The 22233-nt window shown below is 54.6% G+C and overlaps 1 protein-coding gene across 1 annotated transcript; it reads right to left on the reverse strand.

The window, feature by feature from the left end:
* Positions 1-470: 470 nt before the first annotated feature.
* On the reverse strand, positions 471-21272 carry GDAP1L1 (ganglioside induced differentiation associated protein 1 like 1). Its single transcript, XM_081292354.1, has 6 exons — positions 21044-21272; positions 12573-12765; positions 11609-11782; positions 9595-9692; positions 8741-8855; positions 471-1108 (listed from the first exon to the last, which is right to left on the reverse strand). The coding sequence occupies exons 1-6, from the start codon at positions 21221-21223 to the stop codon at positions 765-767; spliced, it is 1104 nt and encodes a 367-aa protein (XP_081148480.1). The 5' UTR covers positions 21224-21272; the 3' UTR covers positions 471-764.
* Positions 21273-22233: the final 961 nt, after the last annotated feature.

The raw sequence follows: 22233 nt of genomic DNA on the forward strand, positions 1-22233 counted from the left end.
GGACCCACCCCTGCACTTGAGCTGGCACTGACCTTCTGAGAGAAGGCCAACGTGGCTTTTGCTGAGAGTCCCACCTCACGGGATGGGAAAACAACTCAAGGTAGGGAGTGCTGATGGCTGCTGCCCGAGGGAATGCTACTGAAGGCCAGACTGGACACACTCAGGAGGAGGGCCGGGGGGTGCTCATGGTGTCTGTCCCAGCCATGGTCAGGCTTTGGGGTGCCACTGCATTGGCCAGTGCTGTCTTAGTCCATGTCCAGGAGAAGAATGGAGCCCCTTCTGATCTCCAGGGGCCTCCACGGGGTCTCTGGCTCTCCAGCCCCAGCCAGCCCCAGGTGCTGGTTGGCAGAGGTGTGTCTTGGTGTTGGTTTTGTCCTGGCAAGAGGGAAGGGAGGCGAGCGGTCAGGTTCTCGGAGGCCCTGGCACCTCCCAGAACCTGGGCCCTGTTGGATGGCAAGGCCGGGGACTCACCTCAGATCCTAACCAGTCCCCACAGTTCCGTGTTGAGACCTTGAATCGAAAGAAAAGGCATTCTGTTTCGTTTCTCTCTCTCTCTCTCTCTCTCTAGCAGAGTCATGGCCTCAGGTCACAGCATTGGCGACGGCTACTTCTACAACTATGGAATGTTTTCACACCGACGACAGAACTACTCAGAACAAGGGGCGGGAAGTGCTGTCCAGTGTTGGAGGGACAGTGGGTTTCTGAGGTCATTGGGAATCACACAGCACAGACACCGACAGACAGTCAGGCGAGCCCCGCCGGCTCTAGATGTATTTTTTCTTGAGGTACCAGTAGGCGAAGTAGCCCATCCCACCCAGGGAGCCCATGAGGAAGGACGCCCCGAAGAACGATGGGGGCTTCCGCTTGACCAGCCGAAACGCGTTGGGGATGACCGCCGACAGCAGGGTGGTGTGGACGTCGCCCAGGACTTTCCGGAAGGCAAAGCGTCTCTGGACGCGCTCAAAGAAGGATCGCAGGTTGGGCCGGCTGCCGTCCTCCCAGTACTTCTTAGACAGTCCCAGGAACTTGAGGCGGTGCAGGGTGGCCCCCAGGAGCACGTCGGCAAGGGTGAAGGCACAGCCACAGAGCCACAGCTCACACTTCTGCCCTAGAGGAGGAGAGGGGACGGAGCACTCACTTCCCTCCTCAGCCCAGCCTGTGTCTGCCCACCCGGGTGTCTCCCAGGGGCCGTCCTTGCCTGTACAGCTTCTGACATGTTTTTCTGTTTCTTCTCTCTCTCTCATCCTGGGGATTGAATCCAGAGGATTCACCACTGAGCTACATCCCTAGTCCTTTTGATTCTGAGCCTGGCCTCAATCTTCCTGCTTCAGCCTCCTGAGTTGCTGGGATTATGGGTGTGAAGCCACCATGCCCGGCTCAACTGACATACGTGTGTGTGTGTGTGTGTGTGTGTGTGTGTGTGTGGCAGGGACTTGGCAGCTGGACAAGTATTCTGTTACTAGGATCCACCCCCAGACCTTTTTATTTTATTTTGAGACAGGGTCTTGCTAAGTTGCCCAGGCTGGCCTTGAACTTGGCATCCTCTTGCCTCAGCCTCCCAAAGAGCCAGGATCACAGGTGTGCAACACAGGGCAAGGCTTAAATCAACTTCCAAAGTGCAAATTGTGTATTTAAACTCTAGAACTTCACATCCAACTGCCTCTCCCCCAGCTCCAGTTGGGGTTTAGTCTGCATTTCAAACTCAAAGTGTGCAAAAGAGAATTGTGGATTATGGGTCACCCACAAACCCATGGCAGTCACCCCCACCTTGGTAGTGGTACTGCATGCTTCTGGTGACTCAGGCCAAAAGCCTTCGTGCTACCATGAATTCTTTCTCTGGTCCCCCATAGCTAATGGGTCAGTAATTCCCATCAGCTTTATCTTCAAAATATATTTTAAACCTGATGTTCAATTTTACCATCCTAATCCAACAACTTTTATCTCATAACCAAATCATCATAATGTCCCTTAGGAGGTCCTTGCCCCTGGAGTCTATTAGCACAGCAGCCAGACGGATCCTGTGAAAACTTGGATTAGGCCACTTCTCTCCACTCAAAACCCTCTAATAGGGGGCTGGGGATGTGGCTCAAGCGGTAGTGCGCTCGCCTGGCATGCGCGCAGCGCTGGGTTCGATCCTCAGCACCACATACAAATAACATTGTGTCTACCGAAAAACTAAAGAATAAATATTAAAAAATTATCTCTCAAAAAAAAAAAAAACCCTCTAATAGTGTCCCATGATGGTGACAATAGAAGCTGAAGGCCTCCAAGCCCTCCAAGGCCCTGTGGGATCTGGCCCCAGGTACCTTCCGGACCTCAGATTCTACTTCCCGCCCTGTGCTCTTCACCAGCCACACTGCCTCCCTGCAGGTCCTCCTCCTAGGCACACTCCACCTCAGGGGCTTTGCATTTTCCCGGGCTCACTCCTCCACCTCCGTGGGTCTTTGCTCAAACACCAAATCCCAGGATCTCCAAGGTTTAGAAATGGAGCAACAGGGAGAAAACAGCAAAGGACAGATAAGGAGCAGCCTCTGAGGGAGGAGATGATCAGGGCACTGGTGTCTGGAGGCTGAGTTAAGGAAGTGTCCCGAGGAGCAGTGCTCGGCTGTGCTCAGATTCCATGTAAGGGTCGAGTAAGAGGCTAGAGCACTGCGATGCATTTAGTGGATGGCAGCCTTGACGAGGGCAGGGGGACCGGCTGTTGACAGTGACAGCCTGGGTAGGAGGAGCTCGAGAGGGGGGAGGAGAGAATAGGAAATAGGGAGCAAAGATGGCTCTTAAGAAGTTTTGCTCTGAGAGGAAGGACAGGCAGTCAGGTGAGGCGGGTCAAGAGCACTTCTGCAAGATGAGAGGGTAAAAGGCTCATGGAGTGATGCCGTGGTGGGGGGTGGTGAGGCCACAGGAAGAGGGAGAGGCACTGCCGGGGGTTCTTGAGTGGAGGAGCATGGGTGGGGTCTGGGGCCTGTGGAGGGGCTGGTCTTGGCTAGTTCAGGGACTGTGGTGCATCTTGCTAAGGAGGACAGCATGGTCTGTCACCAAATCTAAGTAACCATGGGGACTGAGACGCCCACTCCAAAGAAAAAGCAAATAATCAATCACAAAAAAAGTGTCAATTCTAGAGATGTTCGTGTGATTGACAAAGACGCCTTTTAGCATATTGGTATGGGTCCAAGGAACCTCCTATCTGCTGTCACAATAGGACAAATAGGGTTTGTCCTATTGATGGACACTCCTGCCTGCAGGTAGTCATGGGACCGGGCTGTGAGAATCGCTTCCTAATGTTTTGATTTTCTCGGGGATGTAGGAAGAAAGGGGTCATCAGGGAGTGAGGATGGGGGACAGTGGAGGGTGGAGGGCTAAGGAGATGGTCACAGAAGCCCTCTGGAGATTGCAGTAGCGGGAGGCGGGGCAGGGGTGATGTCCCCAAGGCTGCTGCCCACCAGCTCCAGAGTGTCTTCAGGTTTCCCCAGCCATGTTTAGGGCCAGTGTAGGCCCAGGGCAGGTGCTGAATAGGGGACAAGGTCTGGCCAGTGTGATGAAGCGGGCAAGAGAGGTGGGCCCATAGCAAGGGAGTGAGCATACACAGACTTGAGAATAGACCTGGATGGAGCCCAGATACTGGGCCACAAGGAGAACCCAGCAAGTAGGCTGGGAAGAGGGGCCTGTGTGTGGGAGATGCCCCAAGGAGCGTGGTGTAGTTCCCTCAGTCCTTGCGACAACCCTAGCAAGCAGATATGATTATTATCTCCATTCTACAGACGAGGAAACTGAGACATGAAGAGGTCAAGTAACTTGGTCAAAGTTGCACAGCTAGTATATGGTAGAGCAGAGCCTGGAGTCAAACCCAGGCTACTTTACATCATGCTGCTCTTTTCCACATGCAGATGAACATTGACACCATGTGTTGATTATGAGCTGGGACATACAAGCATCTCCACATGTACACTCGGCCCCGTCAGTAGGTGCACACTGTGTTTTGGTCTGTGTGGATCTGTCTGCGTGTACCCTGTGTCTGCCTGCACAGATCCATGCAGCTCCTGCTCGTATTTGCATGTGGGTACCTGCACACGTGGGCTTTGTGTCCACATGGTGCATCTCCTGAAGGACAGCGCACACCCACGCTCTCGGGCAGCTTGCCTGCAGACCTGCTCTGAGAACTGCTACCCCTCCTGTGTCTGTTTGCAGGCAAAGTACCCTGAGCTACCACAGGTGCCCCTTGGCTGCCGCCTGATGTCTCTGGAGGGCCCCTTCATTTCTCCTCTCTTCTCCCCCGCCGTCCTGCATCCCTTTCATAAAGCCCCAGACCCAGTCAACCCCCAGCTGGCACTCCTGAGCCTGCCAGTCGCTCCTGCTGCAGACAATCCACAGCGGAGCTGGAGAGTCATGCTCCTCTCAGGGCTGCGAAGCCCAGAAGGACACTGCGGGTCCTGTTGCACTTCTCGGGTTGCCTTGTTCCCACTCCCGGGGACACCACTGCTGTCCTCTCCTTCTCTCCTCACCCCTCAGGACTTTCCCCAGGTCTCTCTCAGCTGGCGACTTCATCTTATGCTTCATTCAGAAGAGAGCAACCTTCAGATCTGAAAGGCCTCGCCCCCGCCCCCACCAGGCACACAGGCTTGGCTCCAGCAGCTCCAGCCTCTGCCTCCTGCTCCCTACCCATGCTGACCTGGCAGGCCCTGTCCTCCACTCCCAGGCCAGTCCCTCTGTGGTCCTCTGCACTTATCCGAAGCTGCATATCTCTAGTTGGCCTTTCTAGATCCTCTTCTCCTTCTCCACATTGCTCTGAGCCCCAGGAGGCCAACCTGATAGAGCTCCACCTCTTTCATCTGGACTTTGAAGTGCCACTTGCTTCAGTCCTTGGGATTTGAATAATGGTGACCCAAGCGGAGGCTGGAAGACGCTTTGCTCTCAAGTTGCTCTTGGCAACCCTGTGACTGCCACCGCATGATCGGGTCTGGGCTAGCCTGCTGGATGAGGAGCAGCAAGTGGTCCAGTTACCTCCACTGGCCCCGCTGACACTGCCAACAGCGGACACGCCAGTGAGGCTGGTGGCTGCTGGCTGATCACAATTGCAGGCATGAAGCCAGCCATCCCTGTGTGGGACAGGGACAAGCCTCCTACCTGGGCCCAGCCCATGCTGCTAAGCCACAAGTCATGATGAACATATGAAAGGTTCTTTGTGGGAGACACTCAGATTTGGCATTGTTTGTTACGCAGTAAGGCTAACGGATACAACTCTTTCTCAAAACCCTCCAGGAACTTCCCCATTGCACTCAGTGTAAAATAACCTCATAAATGTCAACTTGCCCTGAAGCGATGATCACCCCTTGTCCTCTCCAGCTGTCTCTGGCCTCACTCATATCACTCACCCCACGATGTACCACACAGCTGCTTGAGAGGCCCCCAATCCCTCCCACCTCCCCACCTCCACAGCATCCCCTAGTCTGGGAGACAGCTCCCTCCTTCTCCCCTAGGTTTCTTCTCCTCTATCAGGTCTCACGTTATCAAACTTGTCCTACCCATTTTACTTTTTTTTTTTTCTGGTGGTGCTGGGGATCGAACTCGGAGCCTCAGGCATGCCAGGCAAGGGTTCCTCACGGACCTGCACTCAGCCCTGCCCATTTTTGTCTTCCTTTGTGTGTGTGTGGTTCTGGGGTTTGAACCAGGTCTCAAGCATGCTAGGTGAGCCTCCTCCCCCGAGAGCCCCTGCCCTCGTCCATCTTCACACATCACTCTTTGTAACTCTGTGTTTCCTCATGAAATTGTTTGACTAATACCTTTTTCTCTTCTGGATCATAAACTCCATGAGAGCAAAAGTGGTGTTTGTTTTTGCTTCCAATTTGATCCCCAGGATCTGGCACATATGAGATGCTCAGTAAATATTTGAATAAATAAATGGAAAAAATGAAAGTGGGGCTGGGGCTGGGGCTCAGTGGTAGAGCACTTGCCTAGCATGCTTGGGGCCCTGGGCTCCAACCCCAGCAACAGCAAACAAATAAATGAACAAACAAAAAACCTTTCCAGAAAAATGGTAAGAATGATTTTTAAAACTGCTCTTTCTAGAACATTTTGCCTTGAGTCTGGCACTGTCTGAAGTGCTCAGAGCTCACTACCTTCACAAGTCTTCTTAAACCTGCTGTGAGTTACTTTCCGTTATTACTCTGATTTTGCAGATGATCTCGGAGGAGCAGTGAATTCCACAAGTCACAGAGCAAGGAGATGGCTGATTGGGAATCTGCACTGAGGTCATCCGGCTGTATGCTAGGGGTCATAACTGTGACACTATAATACCTCCCGACTCTGGGCTCAGCCCACCAGGAGAGAAGTGGACCCACCTGAGTGTCCCCCAGGGCAGGCAGTGGTGCCCTGGTTGGGGAATGAATGGCAGAGGCCATGAGGACACAGCCAGTCAGAGCTTTAAAACCCACAGCCACTTCCCTGGGCTTCTGCTGCCCCTCAGCCCCGAGGGGCACAAGGACCATCCACACCTCTCCATTCTGAACAGCTCAGCCATCTCACCCAAGGGCAATGCAACACCTCCACCTCTCAGAAGACCTCCTGACCAAAAGACAGGCAGGCAGCAGGGTCCCCATCTGGGAATCCCTCGAGGAACATTCATCCAGAGCTCTCTTCCAGAGCCACCCACTCTGGCCCCAGTCAAGGTCAGACCCTGAGCCCCCCTTGATCACAACAGCAGCTAACATTTGTTGAAACTCCCGTCCTGTGTGCCAGGCCCCGCGGTGCTACCCGTACATGCATTTTCTCATAAATCCTCACAACGCATGAAATGAGAGTTCTCATCTCAGAAGAGGCACCAGAGCTAGTGCCTAGGAACCTGGAGCCAGAGTTTGAATCCACACTCCACCACTTCTCTGTGTGAACAGGGGAGCTGCTGAATGTCTCTGTGCCTTAGTTTCTTCATCTATTAAATGGGAATAGTCTCTACCTCCCAGGGCTGTCATGGGTATTGAGCAAGTTGAACTCCATGAACAGTGTTCACAGACAGAGAGTGCTGATAAATACGCACATTGTCCTGGCTGAATTCTGTCCCTTCCTAACTTCACACGTTCTTAACTCCCAGTGTCACAGAATGTGACTGCGTTTGGAGACAGGGCTCTAAAGAGGTGAGTGAGTCCAAATGAGGACGTTAGTGTGGGCCCTAATTTCCTCCTCATAAGGCCAAGTCTGAGCCTGCAGAGGCACCAGGGCTGCCCAGCAGAGGAACGAGCTTTGAGGACAGTGGGAAGACACCATGTTCAACCAGGAGGGGCTCAGAAGGAACCTGCCCTACCGACACCTTGACCTTGGACGTCCAGCCTCCAAGACAGGGAGGAAGAAGGTTTCCACTTTTTAAGTGACCAGGTCTGTGGTGTTTTGTTTCAGCAGCCCTAACAAACTAATACCTAGGTACCATGTGATTCAAGGTCACCCAGCCAGAGAACCACAGAGCTGAGACTGTCCAACCCCAAAGGCCAGCTTTGGACTCACCATGTATTTTGGCCCCTGAAAGCTCTTCTGTAATCCCCCCCGAGCACCCTCTCCAGTGGAAACTGGAAAGTTCCTCCTCGAGGTGTGTGTCATTGTTTACCCAGCCAGCCCGTGCTTTTTTCCAGGAAAATCTGAGGCAGCAGCCTCAGTGTGTATGATGATGTCCCTGCTCAGGACTTTAGGTCTCTGTGTATCTTGAGCCATTAGTTATGAGGTGCTGCAAAGAACACTGAACTCTTTGAGAGGGAACCTGTTCTTGACCTAACACTTATGAGCTGTGTGACCTTGAGCAAGTTACTTCATCTCTCTGAGCCTCAGTTTTCTCATCCAGAGAAGAAGCTCGCCTTTAGCTGTACGTCTATTCAGCTATATGCACCAGGAACAGTGCTGAGTGCTTTTGATGTTCCCCAGAGTCCAACAAGATGGGGTTAAGGTTTTAAGTTGTGTTATTACCATCCCATTTTACAGATGAGGAAAACTGAAGATCCAGGAGAGAAAGCAACTTGTCCCAGGCCACAGAGAAAAGCTGGAACTCTATCTCAAATCTGCCTGTCTCTGACACTGTTCTGCAGCCTCCTGTGCACACAGACAGGCCACACATGGCCCAGACATTTGTACTGTTGAGGACACAAGACTAACAGGCCTCCAAAAAAAGAGCAAGGCAGAAGGGTCCACAGTGAGACTGGGAGAAGGCTGAAGTCAGTGTCACGGGCTAATGGAGCTGAGTGGCAGGAAAAGGGACTCTAGGCTGGGCTGCAGGAGCAAGGGGGTGGGGCTGGGAAGAAGCTGTTCAAGAGCAGGTGGTGTCAAGATCAGAGCCTGGAGGTGTGGCTGCAGTGGGAAGGAACCACCGAGCTCTCCTGTGCAGGGCCAGGTGAGGTGGTGTGGAGGCTGATGACCACCACAGCCGCGTCACCAGCCTCTATTCAGCTGTGTGCTACACCCTGATCTACGCTCTCTGTTCGGGTGGTCTCATGCAGCGTCCCAGTGTCTCTGGGGAAGGTCCTCCTGTTACCCCCACTCCATATGTGGAAGCTGAGGGCCAGGGAGGTGAGTACCTTGCCCACGGTCACTCAGCCAGAAAGTGACCAAGCTAGATTTGAACCCAACTCCAGAGCCCATGATCCCCACCATCTGGGAGGTCTTCTGAGATCTTGGGGGAGAAAGACCCTGGGCAGGGGCAGGGGCAGGGGCAGGGAGGGGTGGTAGAAGCGGGGCCTGTAGCCCCCGCCGCCCCAGGGCCAGCACCCACCCTCGTTCTCCAGCTTCCTCTTCTCCAGCTCGGCCTCGATCTGGTCGAGCACCATGGCCAGCTCCCCGAGGATCTGCTTCAGGTAGCTCACGTCATCATGCTCCAGGATCTTGGCCTGTGGCAGGACAGGCAGGAGCCGGAGGCTGAGTTGGCCTCGGTGGCGTCAGGATACGCAGGGGCAGGAGGGGCTTCACCTAATTCCCTTCGCAAACCCAGCCTTCCTCATCTGGTGCTTGACGGTCCAGTGAGCGTGGCCATCTTGCCCAAATCCCGGCCACGGGGCTGGACACTCAGACCTCCAGCCCCTGGGAGGGTTGGCTGCTAGTGGCAAACAGGTGTCCTTTCTCCAGAGAATGGCTGTCAATCATTGAGGAGCTGCCTTGACCAGAAACACATGGGAGGTTGTCCCCAACCCTACACCCCACCAGGTAGTCTGTAGCCAAGGGCCAACTGATATGGGGGCATTAAAGGGTGGCCCTGATAACAAGGTGGACTGGCTGTGTGGTGCCTCTGGTGCTCCAGAGCTTCCCAGGGGACCAGGCGAGGCGTGGGCCCTTCTTCTTCCCTTTCTCTGCCATCCCCACGGGGCTCCCCTCAGAACCTTCTTACCCAAGAACCTGTGTTCAATGCTCTGCTTTTGGAGACAGAGCCTCAGGTGTGAGGAACAGGCCCTGGGGTGGCGGTGGCTTGCCCAAGGTCAAGCAGCCAGTAAGTGGCAGAGGACACAGAGTTAGCAAAGCAAGCAAGGATTTCCTTTTCAAATCAGCAGCCAGTGATCACCTCAGAACCGCCTTCTCCAGTTGTCCCTCCCATGGACAGACGGTGGGGAGCGCCGGTGGGCCGGGGGCACTCACCATGAGCTTCTTCTGCTTAGACAGGTAGGGCTCTGAGAGCTGGGGCTCCTCTTCGTGGTCCAGTTTCATGAGGTCCGTGGTGGCGTTGGCTAAATGTCCTGAGAAGAGAACAGGGAGAGTCTTATCCTGACCCCCAGGGCCTCCCGTCCTTCCCCCATGACTGGGAGTCAGTCCATCTGAACACTGGTGGGGGGATGACAATGGCAGCAGCCAAGACTTAGGGTCACTACAGGCTGTGACACGGTGCCATGAGACACCACCCTGTCCTAGGCTCAGGCCAGTGGGTGAGAAAGACACCAAGTCCTTGTGACATGGCACAATCCATCTGTAATGAAGAATGGCACAATGCTGTGGGGCCTAGAGGGCCCCCAGGAAGCCTCACTGAGGAGGAGACAGCGCCTGGTTAAATAACAGGAAATGCTGGAAACAGGCGGAACTCCTAACCCAGGCCTTATTGTCCTCTAGGCCTCCCTGCCCCTCTCCCACAGCACCCGGGCCTTCCCTGCCCTCTAAGAGCTGCGGGACCCACCTTCTCCACCTCCTGCTTGCTCCCTCTTTCACTGAGTGCCCCAGTGTTCCTGTCCCTGGTGATGCAGTTCAGTCACCTTGAGTGTACTAGACCCCACCAAACCTTTGGGGCTGGCATGATCGACAGCTTCATGGGCATCTTCCAGAAACACCCCATGCAGGGTCTGGGGTTGTGGCTCAGTGGTAGAGCGCTCACCTAACATGTGCGGGGCCCTGGGTTCGATCCTCAGTACCATGAAAAGATAAATAAATAAATGTATTGTGTACAACTAAAAAGTTTTAAAAAAAAAAAAAGAAGAAGAAGAAGAAAGAAAAAGAAATACCCTGGGCACCCAAGCCCCTCTGCGTCCACTTAACTCCCTTTTAAGTACAGCATTTTGGGTGATTTCCCTCCTTCTTTTTTCCCCGCTCACTGGTATATCTTTGAGAACACATCTGTCATATTTTAAATAGTGGCATGCTATGCCATTATATGGTAGTACCGTTACTTATTTGCACAGTCCCCAACCCATGGCAGGGGATTAATTTCCAGCTGTGTTTCCCACTATGACCAACAATGCTGTGGTGACTATCTTTGTACTTCTTGGGGCATATGTCCAGGTGTGCCTGTGAGCCAGTCTCCAAGGTGTGAGCTTTCTGTGCTTGGTCAGTGCCCTCCAGAGAGTGCCCGTTTTCTTAGTCTTGCACCGTAATTGCTTGATCTTTGTCTTTGCTCCATGGAACTGAGACCCTGGGACGGCAGGAGTTGCGTCTAACCCTGTATGTTCCCAGCTCCCTCCTGGTCTCCTAATGTTGTCGACTGAACAGGGAAGGCCACATGGATAAATTCTGAGTCTTGTTCAAGGGAATTCTGGAGGGACAGGACTGATGCCCCTCCCTGCCTTTGAACATCAGTGGGACAGAAGAGGATGTGAGAGACGGGGGGAAGTGACCATTTACCAAACACCTATGATCTGCTAGGGCTCTTCCTGTCTCTTGTGACTTTGGGACCCCAAGGTGTCTGCAGGAGCCTGGACCGAAGTCTATAGGCAACTGGCAAAGGGCCGACGGAGACTAGTCCCACCCCCAACCAGAGACCCCACTGGGGCCTGCCACATCTGGGCATCCTTCCTGGGCAACCATGACCCTGAGTTCTCTCAGGGCCCTTGGCTACCAATGACAGTCTGTGGCCGGGATTTCTGGGGGAGGCTTGCAGCTCCCCACCAGTAACAAAAACCTCTGCAGGACAGGCAGCCTCTTCCTGGGAAGGTGGGAGGGCAGGCTTCCAGAGATGGAGGGCCGGAAAGAGGGAAGAGAAGAATGGTGGCGGGAGGAACCCCCAGTGAGAGACAGGGGAGAGAGAGAAGCAGGGACAGAAGAGGTGAGAGGAAGAGCAGAGGCAGGAGGAAGAGACCCGGGAGGGGAGCAGGGTGCCCAAGAGGGACTCCTGTCCAAAGGAGGGGTGCGCGAGGGTGGGGCAACAGTTCCCGCGAGGCAGGGCACTCACTGCGGATCTCGGCCGTGGCGTACTTGGGGATCATGGAGTCGGTGGTGAGCTCAGGGTGCAGGATGCAGCCATGCGTGTAGGCGTCCATGGGCAGCGCGTCCAGCAGCTCTCGGTACTGCAGCACCCGTGCGTGCTGCGGGCTGCCCACCTCGGGCATCAGGGCCACCACGTGCTCTGTGGGGCACAACCAATGGCCGGGCTGGGGTAGGCGCTGATCCTGACTCAGCCGCCAACCCCCAGCATCCTAGAACAAGGACCGTCACAGAGAAGGCCCGGTCACCCACTTCCAGGGCTCTGCCGCTGGCCCACCCCGGGATCCAGAGGTCCAGTGGGGCCTCTCCTCGCTGGGCTCTGCCAGGCTGTCCCTGCAAGGGCAGCTCCTCTTAGCCTGACTGTGGCCAGGAGGGACCTCGGCCTCGTGCTGCCTAATTTCATAAGGGACTGGAAACCTGGATGTTTAAGCTCAAGTCTCCTTGATTTTTAACCACGGGCAAGTTCATTAAATATATATGTATGTATCCTTCTATATAAAATCATACATTATATGTATAAATTACTCGCCGGTGACTAAATATCCCTGGGTGTGTGTTTTCTCTTTGTGTGGGGGTGGGGGGTGGAACCCAGGGCCTCTACCATGGATCCTCACCCCCTCATTCCTTTTGAAGAGCACCTGCTGGTCCCTGATCCCCTCTCAGTGGCTGCCTGAGCCTCTGCATGGGCAGTGATCTCCTGAGCCTGGGGATGGCCAAAGGGAGGGAGAGGACATAGGGTCCTGCAGAGTCTGGGGTGTTAGGACCCTGCTTGTGTCTATGGGGTTCCTGTGAGTCTGGCCCTGGGCTGGGACCTGGGAAATCTGGACCCTGTCTTGGGGACCTGAGGGACTCCTAAGGGCCTGTGTCTGTGCCTGTGACTGCAGAATTCCTGGGGAAGGGGGCTGTGCCCCTGGGGAGAGCGGTGGCCATACCTCCCGTGAAGGTGCGCTCTACGTAGTCGATGATCTGGTTGTAGTCGCTGATGATGTTGTCACGGTGGATGATGACAGGCACCTCCTCGCCCAGGTTGAGCCGCATGAACCAGGGCTCCTTGTGCTCGCTCTGCGGCAGGCTCACGTCCCGCTCCTCACATGCCAGGCCCTTCTCGGCGATCACCAGTCGCACCTGCAGGCGCCAGGGTCAGAGCGGGGAAGGCAGGCGGACACGAGGGACACTGCCCAGGCGGGGCAGGGCGTGCGGGGAGGGAGGTCAGAGGTCACACACAGGAGGGTGACACTGTTGCTTTCAGCGCAGTCTTGGGCACAGGGGCGGGGGGAATGTCTCAGGGGCATATATTGGGCAGTGGGGGAACATGGGCCTGCCCGGGGTTGAGAGGTGGTGCTGCCGCTGTCTAGGGCCTGGGTTTTACACCTGGACACACCGGGATGGGACTCCCAGCTGGACCATGGGGGCAGACTCTTTAAGTGTTCTGAGCCTCAGTTTCCCTATTTGCAGGATGGGGGTATCTCCAGTCCTGGCACACTTTGCCAGTGTGGGTCTGGCACAGAGATGGCAATTCATGATTATCATGATCGTGATCTGACACTTACTCTGGTCTCTGGAGGTAGATCTGTCCAGGAGATTCACAGAGATTCTAATCATTGTCATAATCAAGAGCTAAATTTCTCAAATTAATTGGGAACAAAGTGAGGTGAAAAATAATTTGCCAACATGAGTTGAGGTTTTATTGCTTCTGAACAAGTGCCTTCCCATCTGGCTGTCTGGTTGGATGCTCACAGTAGCCTCCCAGGGGAAGACAGAACAGGGAATATTTCCCTATTTTCCTTGATGAGAAAACTAAAGCCCAGAAAGGGCAAGCAACATACCCAAAGTTACACAGCAGACATAAAGCTAGCAACAATGGTTTCTGACTGTCAGACCAGTGAGTGCCCTTTCCTCTGAGGAATTCCTCCTGGAGTCCTGGGCTTGCCTTCTCCTGAGTCCTTCCTTGTCTCTAGGGTGTTCCAGACAAACACCTGAATTGGCAGAAGCCAACAGCCTTGAGGCTGGGCCTGCTCCTGCCCCAGCCCAGTATTTCTTTTCTTTTTATTTTTTTTTTAAATGGATCATTTATTTATTTATTTATTTGCGGTGCTGAGGACCGAACCCAAGGCCTCACACATGCCAGGCAAGCGCTCTACCACTGAGCCATGACTCCAGTCCCCAGCTCAGTATTTCTGAGCTGGAAACAATCAGGCCTGGTTAGAGATCACCTAGTCCAGTTGTCTGTACCTGTGGATGGAGACTCAGAAAGAAGGAGGGACTCGCCCCAGATTCCCTGGCAGGGGGATGGCAAGGGATCCCCTCCCGCAGTCTTCTTCCCACATTCTACTGCAGTTCTGGGGAGAAGGGGGCACGCCTGAGAGAAGCAAAGGCGGGTTCTCGCTGAGCACCCGGGAGTCCCAGGCCTGGGTGCACTTGGCCTCCCTCTCAGTGCCAGCAGAGGCAGCATGGTGGCAGGGACAGGGCCTTGGAGGGTGTGGGGTCAAATCCCTGCTCCAGCCTTGCTGGATGGCCGAGTGGCCTCACTTCTGTGTGCCTCCTGCTCCCGTGAAGTCCCAGAGCGACTCCCTGAGACAGCTGTGTGTGGGGGGTTCAAGGCCCCAAGCCCTGTGCCACATTTCAGCTCCCCGGTTTAGACAAGGTTTCAGAGGCCGGCAGGACTTGAAGCCCAGCTGTGCAGCATATTTGCTATGTGATCAGGCAACCTTTCCGATCTCTGATTTTTGTGAAATGAGGACTGTGATCTATTCCTTCAAGGCTGGTGTGAGGTGGAATGGGTGCTGTGTGTGAAGTCTCAGCATGGAGGTTAACCTGTGGGTGCTGAGCACGCGCCTGCACGACCTCCCTGCACCCTGGATGGCAACCTGGAGCACCCCCTGCCCGCCCTCTCGGCTAACACCCCTCCCACTGGGCGGAGTGTGGAGGGGAAGTACCGGGGCCCTGGACGCCGCTGCTCTCCACAGATGCGTCTGCTCTGATAGCCAAAGCAGGCCCCCAGGCAGGAGGCAGGGACCCTGTTGTCGTCCTGTCTCTGCACCTTAATGCTGTGTGACTTTAGATCTCTCTCTCCCCATTTCTGAACTTCCTTTTTCTCTTCAGTAAAACAAAGTGGCTGGACTCCTTCACAGAACGCCCTGGAGCCCTGCGGGGAGTTGACCGAGCAGGAGGCGGGGCTGGCTCCACCTCCCTGGTGGCGCTGGGCGGGGACTGCGGGTCTGTCCCAGAACTGCAGTGGCGAGCGGCCTGGGCCAGAGCTGTTTGGGTCTGGGCATGAGTGTGAGTGGGTGTGCATGAGTGAGCAGATGCGTGTGCATAGCTGAGCGCACAACTTAGTGTATACTGAAGCACTGGGTGAGCGTGTTGGTGTGCGGGAGCCAGAGCGTGTGCGACTTGGGTCTTGGCGCACACGCATGGCCCGTGCCCTGCAGAAACCCGGAGCTCAGGTGTGGCACCATCCACCCTTTTCTTCCTGTCCCTCCTTTTCCCCTGGGAGCCAGCAGATGCAGCTGGCCTTCCATCCCCGCAGGCACCTGCTCCTGGCGACTCCCCAGGCTCTGCCCCTGGCTCCAGTGAGGGTATGGGGCTGCTGCCGCCTGGGGAGGGGACTATCTTTAGAGGCACAATAACCCTGCCTGGAGCCGCCTCAGGGTCACCCTGGCAGGTGGCCAAGGAGACGTTCACCTTCAGCCGAGCTGCAGGCCAGAACCCCGTGCCAGCCTGCGGGGGAGGGAACCTGAAAGGAACCAAGCCCAAGGGAAGGGCATGAAGCCACCAAAGCCATCTGCCATCTCTGCCTCCTGGAGGCTCCACCAGACCTAGGTGGTCACCACCCCTGTGATGAGACTTCAGCCATTGCCCACTGGTGCTTCAATGTGAGGGGTCAGACACTGTTTATGTGGTGCACTGATTTGGCATCTGTACCCAGTCATTTAGTTGCTGTGTGACTTTCTAAAAGGCACTCAAGTCTCTGAGCCTTAGTTTGTTTATCTCAAATATCTTTCCCCACCAAAAGAAAAATTTAACAGATTTTTTTTTTGTTTTTTAAAGCAGTTATAGGTTTGCAGAATCAAACACTTTCTTTAGGTAACAACTTATGGCTTACAAATACATCACTTCTTAACAGTTGTTCATTGAGGGCCTGCTATGTGCCAGGTCTTGTTCCAAGTGCTAGAGATTCTGAAATGAATGAAAGAAACAAAGATCCCTTCTAAGGTGCTGATGCTCTAATGGGGGCAGATGATAAGCAGTTAAAATGATGAAACTAAGGAACAGGCAAGAGCTATTGGGATGCAAGCGTGTCAGGGAGCTGGGCTGCAGTTTTAAATAGGAAGGACCATGCAGGGGGCAGTGGTCCCAGCAATTTGGGAGCTGAGGCAGGAGGATCACAAGTTTGAGGCCAGTCTGAGTAACTTAGCGAGAGAGACCCTGTCTCAAAATAAAAAAATAAAAAGGGCTGGGCTCAGTGGTAGAGCACCCCTGGATCCAATCCCCAGTCCCACAATACATAAGTAGAGTGGTCCAGCAGGGCAGGTCTCTCTGAGGATGCGACCCTTGAGCAGAAGTTGAACAAGGTGATCACACTGGGATCAGAAAAGGGAGGTCCAGGCAGAGGGAATGGACGGTGCAAAGGCTCTGAGGCAAGATCAAGTGGATGTGTTTGGAAGTCAGCAAGGAGGATGGGGGCAGGATGGTTGGAGCAGGTCCAGGGAGATGAGGAGGGAGGAAGGATCTCTAGGAGGGGCTTTTCAGCAAGGAGCCATGAGTAAATTCAGGGACTGTGTGAACCTTCAATGAGAACTGACATGTTTACTTCAGTAACGGAAACTGATGCGGGCCTGCCCTTCTTCTACGGATGTAGGTGATAAAGTACCGCGGTGTCACCTCACTTGACAGTTGTTGCAGTCACCTCGAAATATCATGCACACTCATCGAGACTTCAACATGACAGCAGCGAGCAGGCCTGCCACTAGGCTGTGTTATATAATGGGTTAATCAGAAACACACATATCATTATATAACACATGTGTTTTAAAAATATTTCGATAGCTGTACTTCAATATGATTGGTTTCCTTTCTACTCTATAAATCTTAGGTGTTTTATTTTATTCAATTAAAAACAGTAGCTGACTAGGGCCCATAGGCTTCCCCTGACTTTGTCCTGACCCAGGCAAGATCAGGAGCCTGCAGTAGGACCTCAGTCCACTGTGAGGACTCTGGGTCTTTCTTGGAGGGACTGGGGAGGCATAGCAGGCTTCTGAGCAGGAGAGGAGTGGAATGCGGTGCTCTGCTGGCCCTGTCAGTTCTCACCTGTGAGCCTTGGGCAGAATAGTAAATGGCCAAGTGCAGCAGAGACAGGCTGGGAGGGGGGCAGTGCTTGGGAGTTTGAAAGTGAGGCTGCTCGGGGAGGTAGAGACCATTCTCCCTGCCTGGTGACAGGACTGGTTCCTGGTAGGAAGTTGGGTCTCTTACCCCAGGAACAAAGGCTGGGCTAGGGGCTCCCCAGATCCATCCAAGACAGAACCTGAGAAGGTGGGGTAAGGGACTCTAAACCAGGCTTGGGGCAGCAACCAGAAGAGGTCCTCAGAAAGTTGCCATGGTAGAAATAACAGCAGTATCTACAGCTAACTCTCACATAGCACTTCTGCACTGTTCTGAGAGCAGCACGTGCATTTACTCCTTTAATCCCTACAAAGCCCCAGCAAGGTGGGTACTAACACTTACTGATATCCTTGACCTATAGAAGAGGAAACAGGCACAGAGACAGTACATAATTTGCCCAAAGTCACACAGCTAACAAGTAGCAATCTTAGTTTGTTTTTTAAAAATATTTATTTGTTTTAGGTGTAGATGGACCCCTTTATTTTTATGTGGTGCTGAGGATCAAACCCGGGTCCTGCCTGTGCTAGGTGAGTGCTCTAGTGAGCCACAATCCCAGCCCCCAATCTTAGTTTTTTTAATAAGCTGGCAGGTATGAGTGAGGACAGAGGGACGCACAAAGGCAGGGGGCACAGAGATAAAGGGTTGTTCTCCCTTCTTGGGGAGGAGGGAGCAAGGCAGGCTGTACCACCCATCTACTCCTTTTTCCCCTGGGGAAGCTGAAGACCAGAGAGGGTCAGGCCACACAGCTGTACGTGGGGCTTCCAGCGCTACACTCAGTGTCTGACGCCCTGCATTTCTTGCCCCTCTCAAACTCACTTCTACTCTGAAAGGCAGAGGAGGCTGTGCCAGGAACACCCTCCGAAGCCACTGTTTGCACCACACATTCAGAGCCTCCTTCAAACCCCATGGCCTCCAACTATCATATATGGTGGTGCTTGGAGGTGCACAGTGTTAAGCATGTGACTGTAGGTGACAGTATCCCATCCTCACAGCGCTCTGAGGGGGTACTGCCATTATCTGCACACAGATGAGCCAAGTGAGACCCAGAGAGGAGGGACGCCTGCAGAGGGACACAGTGGCTTGGGGTTGGGCCTGGTCTCTAGCCGATGCCACAGCCTATGTCTTTATAATGGTGGCCAGCCCTGGGTGAGCACATCCTACATGCTATCCCAGGTGATTCACATGGGTCCATCTACTGACTTGCAATGTCCTTCCTGTCCAGGAGCTCTGTCATTATCCATAGGGAGCAGGTTGGATAACTGGGGCACAGGAGATCAGCACCTGAATGGGGTTACCTGCTGGCTGATGGCAGAGCTGAGTGCCAAGCCGGGGCTCCAGAGCCTGGGTCTCCAATAGCCCCCCCACCCAGCGGAGCTGCCGTCAGCTCTGGAGGTGGGCTGTTTTCTGCTATTAATAGTTCATGTGCCATTAGGGACAGGCTTCTCAGAGGTCCACGGTGGGGCCTCTCTGTAGGCAAACTAGGCGCTTCAGGGCTTTGGGAAGGCAGGGAACGTGCCCGCTGGGCTCCTGCTCCGTGTCGGGCACTACACCTCTCCATCCTCTAAGACTCCCATGGATTCTGCAGGGGAGGACGGAAAGTCTCCTTTTCCAGATGAGGATGTTGTGGTACAGAGAGGCAAACCAACTTTTCCAAGGTCACTCAGCCAGTAAGCAGCCAGGGTGAGACTGGAACCCAAAGTCATCTTTCTGTGAGGCTGTCCTGCCCCTGGAATCCACCATGGGCCCTGGGCAGCGGGAAGGCCCTCGGTGGGGGAGGAAGGCTGATGTCCAGCCTGGGTTGTTCCACAACTCAGTCAAAAGTGGAGTTGCAGGGCTGGAGATGTGGCTCAAGCGGTAGTGCGCTCGCCTGGCATGCGTGCGACCCGGGTTCGATCCTCAGCACCACATACCAACAAAGATGTTGTGTCCGCCGAGAACTAAAAAATAAATATTAAAAATTCTCTCTCTCTCTCTCTCTCCTCTCTCACTCTCTCTTTAAAAAAAAAAAAGTGGAGTTGCAGTGGGTGCTCCCATCCCTGACTGCAGAGCCACCTAAGACCTGAGCTCAGGAGGAACAGGAAATATTCTATGAGGCCCTCTTGGGGATGGTGATAGGAGATGTCTTCCTCCTGCTCCCTGTCCAGTCTCAGCCACTGGGACCTGATTCCCAAGGATTGGGTGGAAGGAGATTCTAAAATCTGGGAGACAGTCTGATTCATCTTCAACCCCCCAGTACCTTAAACAGAGTCTGGCATGCAGTAGGTGCTCAGCAAGCATGTGTAGAATTTATAGACTGGTCCCAGAATGACCTTGCATAACTCTGGCCCTCCTTTGCCTATGTGTGTGTGTGTGTGTGTGTGTGTGTGTGCGCACACACACACACACACACGCTGGGACGTGAATCCAGGGTCTTGTGCATGCTGAACAGGAGCTACACCACTGAGCTACACAAGCACCCATTATTACCAGAGCCCTGGCCTATCACCAGACATTACCTCAGCATTTGTTTTCCTTGCAGTACTGGAGACTGAACCTGGGGTCTCCATATTAGGCAAGCATACTCCCAAGCTACACCCCTCTAGTCTTTTTTATATTTTATTTTGAGACAGAGTCTTGTTTTGTTGCCCAGACTGGCCTTGAACTTGTGCTCATCCTAAGTAGCTGGGATTACAGGTGTGCGTCACTGTGTCCGGCCACCATCAGCACTTTTTGTGCATCATCTCATTTTGTCCTCATAATAGCCCTCTAAGGAAGTGACTGTGATAGGCCCATTCTGCAGATTATAACACAGAGGGTCTAGAGAGGCAAAGTGACTTATCCAAAGCTCTACAGTGAGCATGTGGGGAAGCTGGCTCTCCCACTGAGGTCTGACTGGCCTCAGAGCCTAGATCTAAGCTGGGGCTCCTCAAGGGTGATGGGTGGCCCAGTTACCTCAGCAGCACCTGGGAGCCTATTGGAAATACAGTGCCTGGGCCCCCCACTGAACTGAACCAGAACCTCTGGGGCAGAATCTGGCAGGCCATGTCTTACCCTGATGCCCTGTGGCTCTTTGGCAGCATGAGGAGTGCCTGTCTAGAGTGCTAAGTTATGCCACCCCTTCAACAGCCCTGGCGGCCTCCCTGGGAAGGGGCTGGAACTAGAGGCAGCTATTATTATCATTATCCCATTTTCCAGACAATGAACCCCAGCCTGAACCAAGACTCAGAGCCAAGTCTTTGGGTTCGAAAGCCCCTCTCCTTCACGAAATCTGTTTTTCCATGTGGGAGATGAATGAAAGGAACAAAAGATTCTCCCAAGGAGAGGAAGAGTCAGGGTCAGACGCGGTGCCGCTTAGGCCCCAGTAGGACTGGTCTCTGGGCTCTGGCCATGGTGCTGAACCCATGCCTGAGAGAAAGGACGGCCTCCCGGGGTGGGGGATTGCGTGCCCTGGAGGCTCCTGGGTCACAGGGGTGCAGTTTCCGGGAGAAGGGGGATCCTTGACAACTCAGAACCAGGCTGGATTTCCAACTACCCGCAAACCCACGGGTCTGAGAAGGGTCTAAGGGGCTGGAGCCAGTCTGTGTCTTTAAGAGCAAAACAGACCTGTAGGGCCGCGGGGCTGGTTGGAGGGCTCCCTCCTTCTCAGCTCCCGAGCAGGGGTAGCGCCTGGGGACCGGCCTTCCGAAGCCAGCCTGGGAAGGCCCCCGCCGGCACAGAGGGCGGCGGAGCTGCGACCTGGGCCCTGCAGTGTCCGGGGCGGCAGCGCAGAGCGAGGGCTGCCTGGCTCAGCCCGGGGCGGCGGGTTCCCGGGGCGGCGGGTCGCCCGCTGCAGCCCTCCGCAGGCCGCCTCCCCGCCGCCCGTTCCCTTCCCCACCCGTTCCCTTCCCCGGGCCTTTGTCTCTCTTCCCAGCGCCCCCAGCACCGGGTCTTTCCGGGAGGGACAGGCAGCACGATGCTGCTCGCCCTGGGGGCCGTCGCCTGCCCTCCCCCAGCTCCGGCCCCTCCCAGCGCCCGCCGCGCCCGGCGCCCGCGGTCCGTCTACCTTCTGCGAGCTGAAGGACTGCGTCCAGTGGTACAGGACCAGGCTCTCCCGGGGCCAATGGGCGGGGCTGGCCGCCTCGGGCGCGTCGGGGGCCTCAGCCGGCTTGGCCGCATCGCTCTCCAGCGCGGAGATGGGCCACCAGCTGCAGTTGGTGGGGGTCAGGTTGTTGGGGGTCGCCATGGCGGCCCGGGATCCGAGGAGGAAAGAAGGCGGCTTCGGCGGCGGCGGCTCTCTCGCCCAGCATCACATGGCCTCGCGGAGCCGGCCCCTCTCCTCGCCTCCCTCCGCCTCCTTCCCCGCGAATGGCATTACTCACCAGGCGGGGGGAGGGGCGGGGATCCCGGGAGCTCCGTCCCCTCCCGGTGGCCCGCCCCTGGACGGCGCGGAAAAGCCGCTGGTCCGCGTGGGCTCCCTGGAAGGGCGCGAGCAGCCGAGGGGTGGGGACCGTGCCCCCCAGATAGCTCCAATCTGGCCAGGCACCTGCCGAAAGCTCCACCATTATAAACGCATTTACGCCTCTTAATCTTCCACGAAGGAAATGCCTCTTAGGATAACTGGTATCATAGAGATCCGTTGCTTTTTCAAATTAGTGTCGGGAGAGAGCTTATCTCTCTTTGCTATTTTCGAACTTTTTCCCTGAAGGGCCTGAAAGACCAGAAGGGAACCAGTGAGTTATTTAACAAACACCGGCACTTAGCCATCAGCCAATTTAGCGCCTTGATAATCCTGTTGGCCTCGCTTTATGGAGGGGAAACTAAGGCACAGAGAGGCTAAGTGACCTTGCCGAAGGTCACTTTGTCACTAAGTGGTGGAGCTGAGATTCAAATCCAGGCAGTCAGTGCTGTCAGCCAGAAAATCCTGATATGATGATAATGTAAGCAGCGCAGCAAGCATTTATCAACGCAGGCACTTCCCATGCAGCATCTCATTTTATCTGCACAATAATCATTTTCCCCAGATGAGGAAGGTGAGGCTCAGAGATGCCACTGATCCAAGGTTACACCTCCACCCAGGAAAATGAGACTGAAGTAGAGGAGATCATTTTGCCAACAATTATCCTAATAAACATTCATAGGACGTTTACATAAAGTTGACGCTTTTTACCCTTGAGCAAATACAGAACAGATCTCAAGACAATAAGACACAAATATAGTCGCCTATCTCTTAACAAGGGGAACAAGCTGACAGGT

This window comes from Spermophilus citellus (assembly GCF_964194105.1).
Source record: "Spermophilus citellus genome assembly, chromosome: 4".
Classification (NCBI taxonomy): domain Eukaryota; kingdom Metazoa; phylum Chordata; class Mammalia; order Rodentia; family Sciuridae; genus Spermophilus; species Spermophilus citellus.

Bases quoted from the DNA above. Each gene is read 5' to 3' on its own strand.
- GDAP1L1 (XM_081292354.1), bottom strand. From the start codon at position 21,223: ATGGCGACCCCCAACAACCTGACCCCCACCAACTGCAGCTGGTGGCCC. The intron at 11,783-12,572 runs GTATGGCCACCG...TGTGCCCCACAG, and splicing joins AGAGCGCACCTTCACGGGAG to AGCACGTGGTGGCCCTGATG. The intron at 8,856-9,594 runs GTGAGTGCCCCC...GTCCTGCCACAG, and splicing joins CTAAGCAGAAGAAGCTCATG to GCCAAGATCCTGGAGCATGA.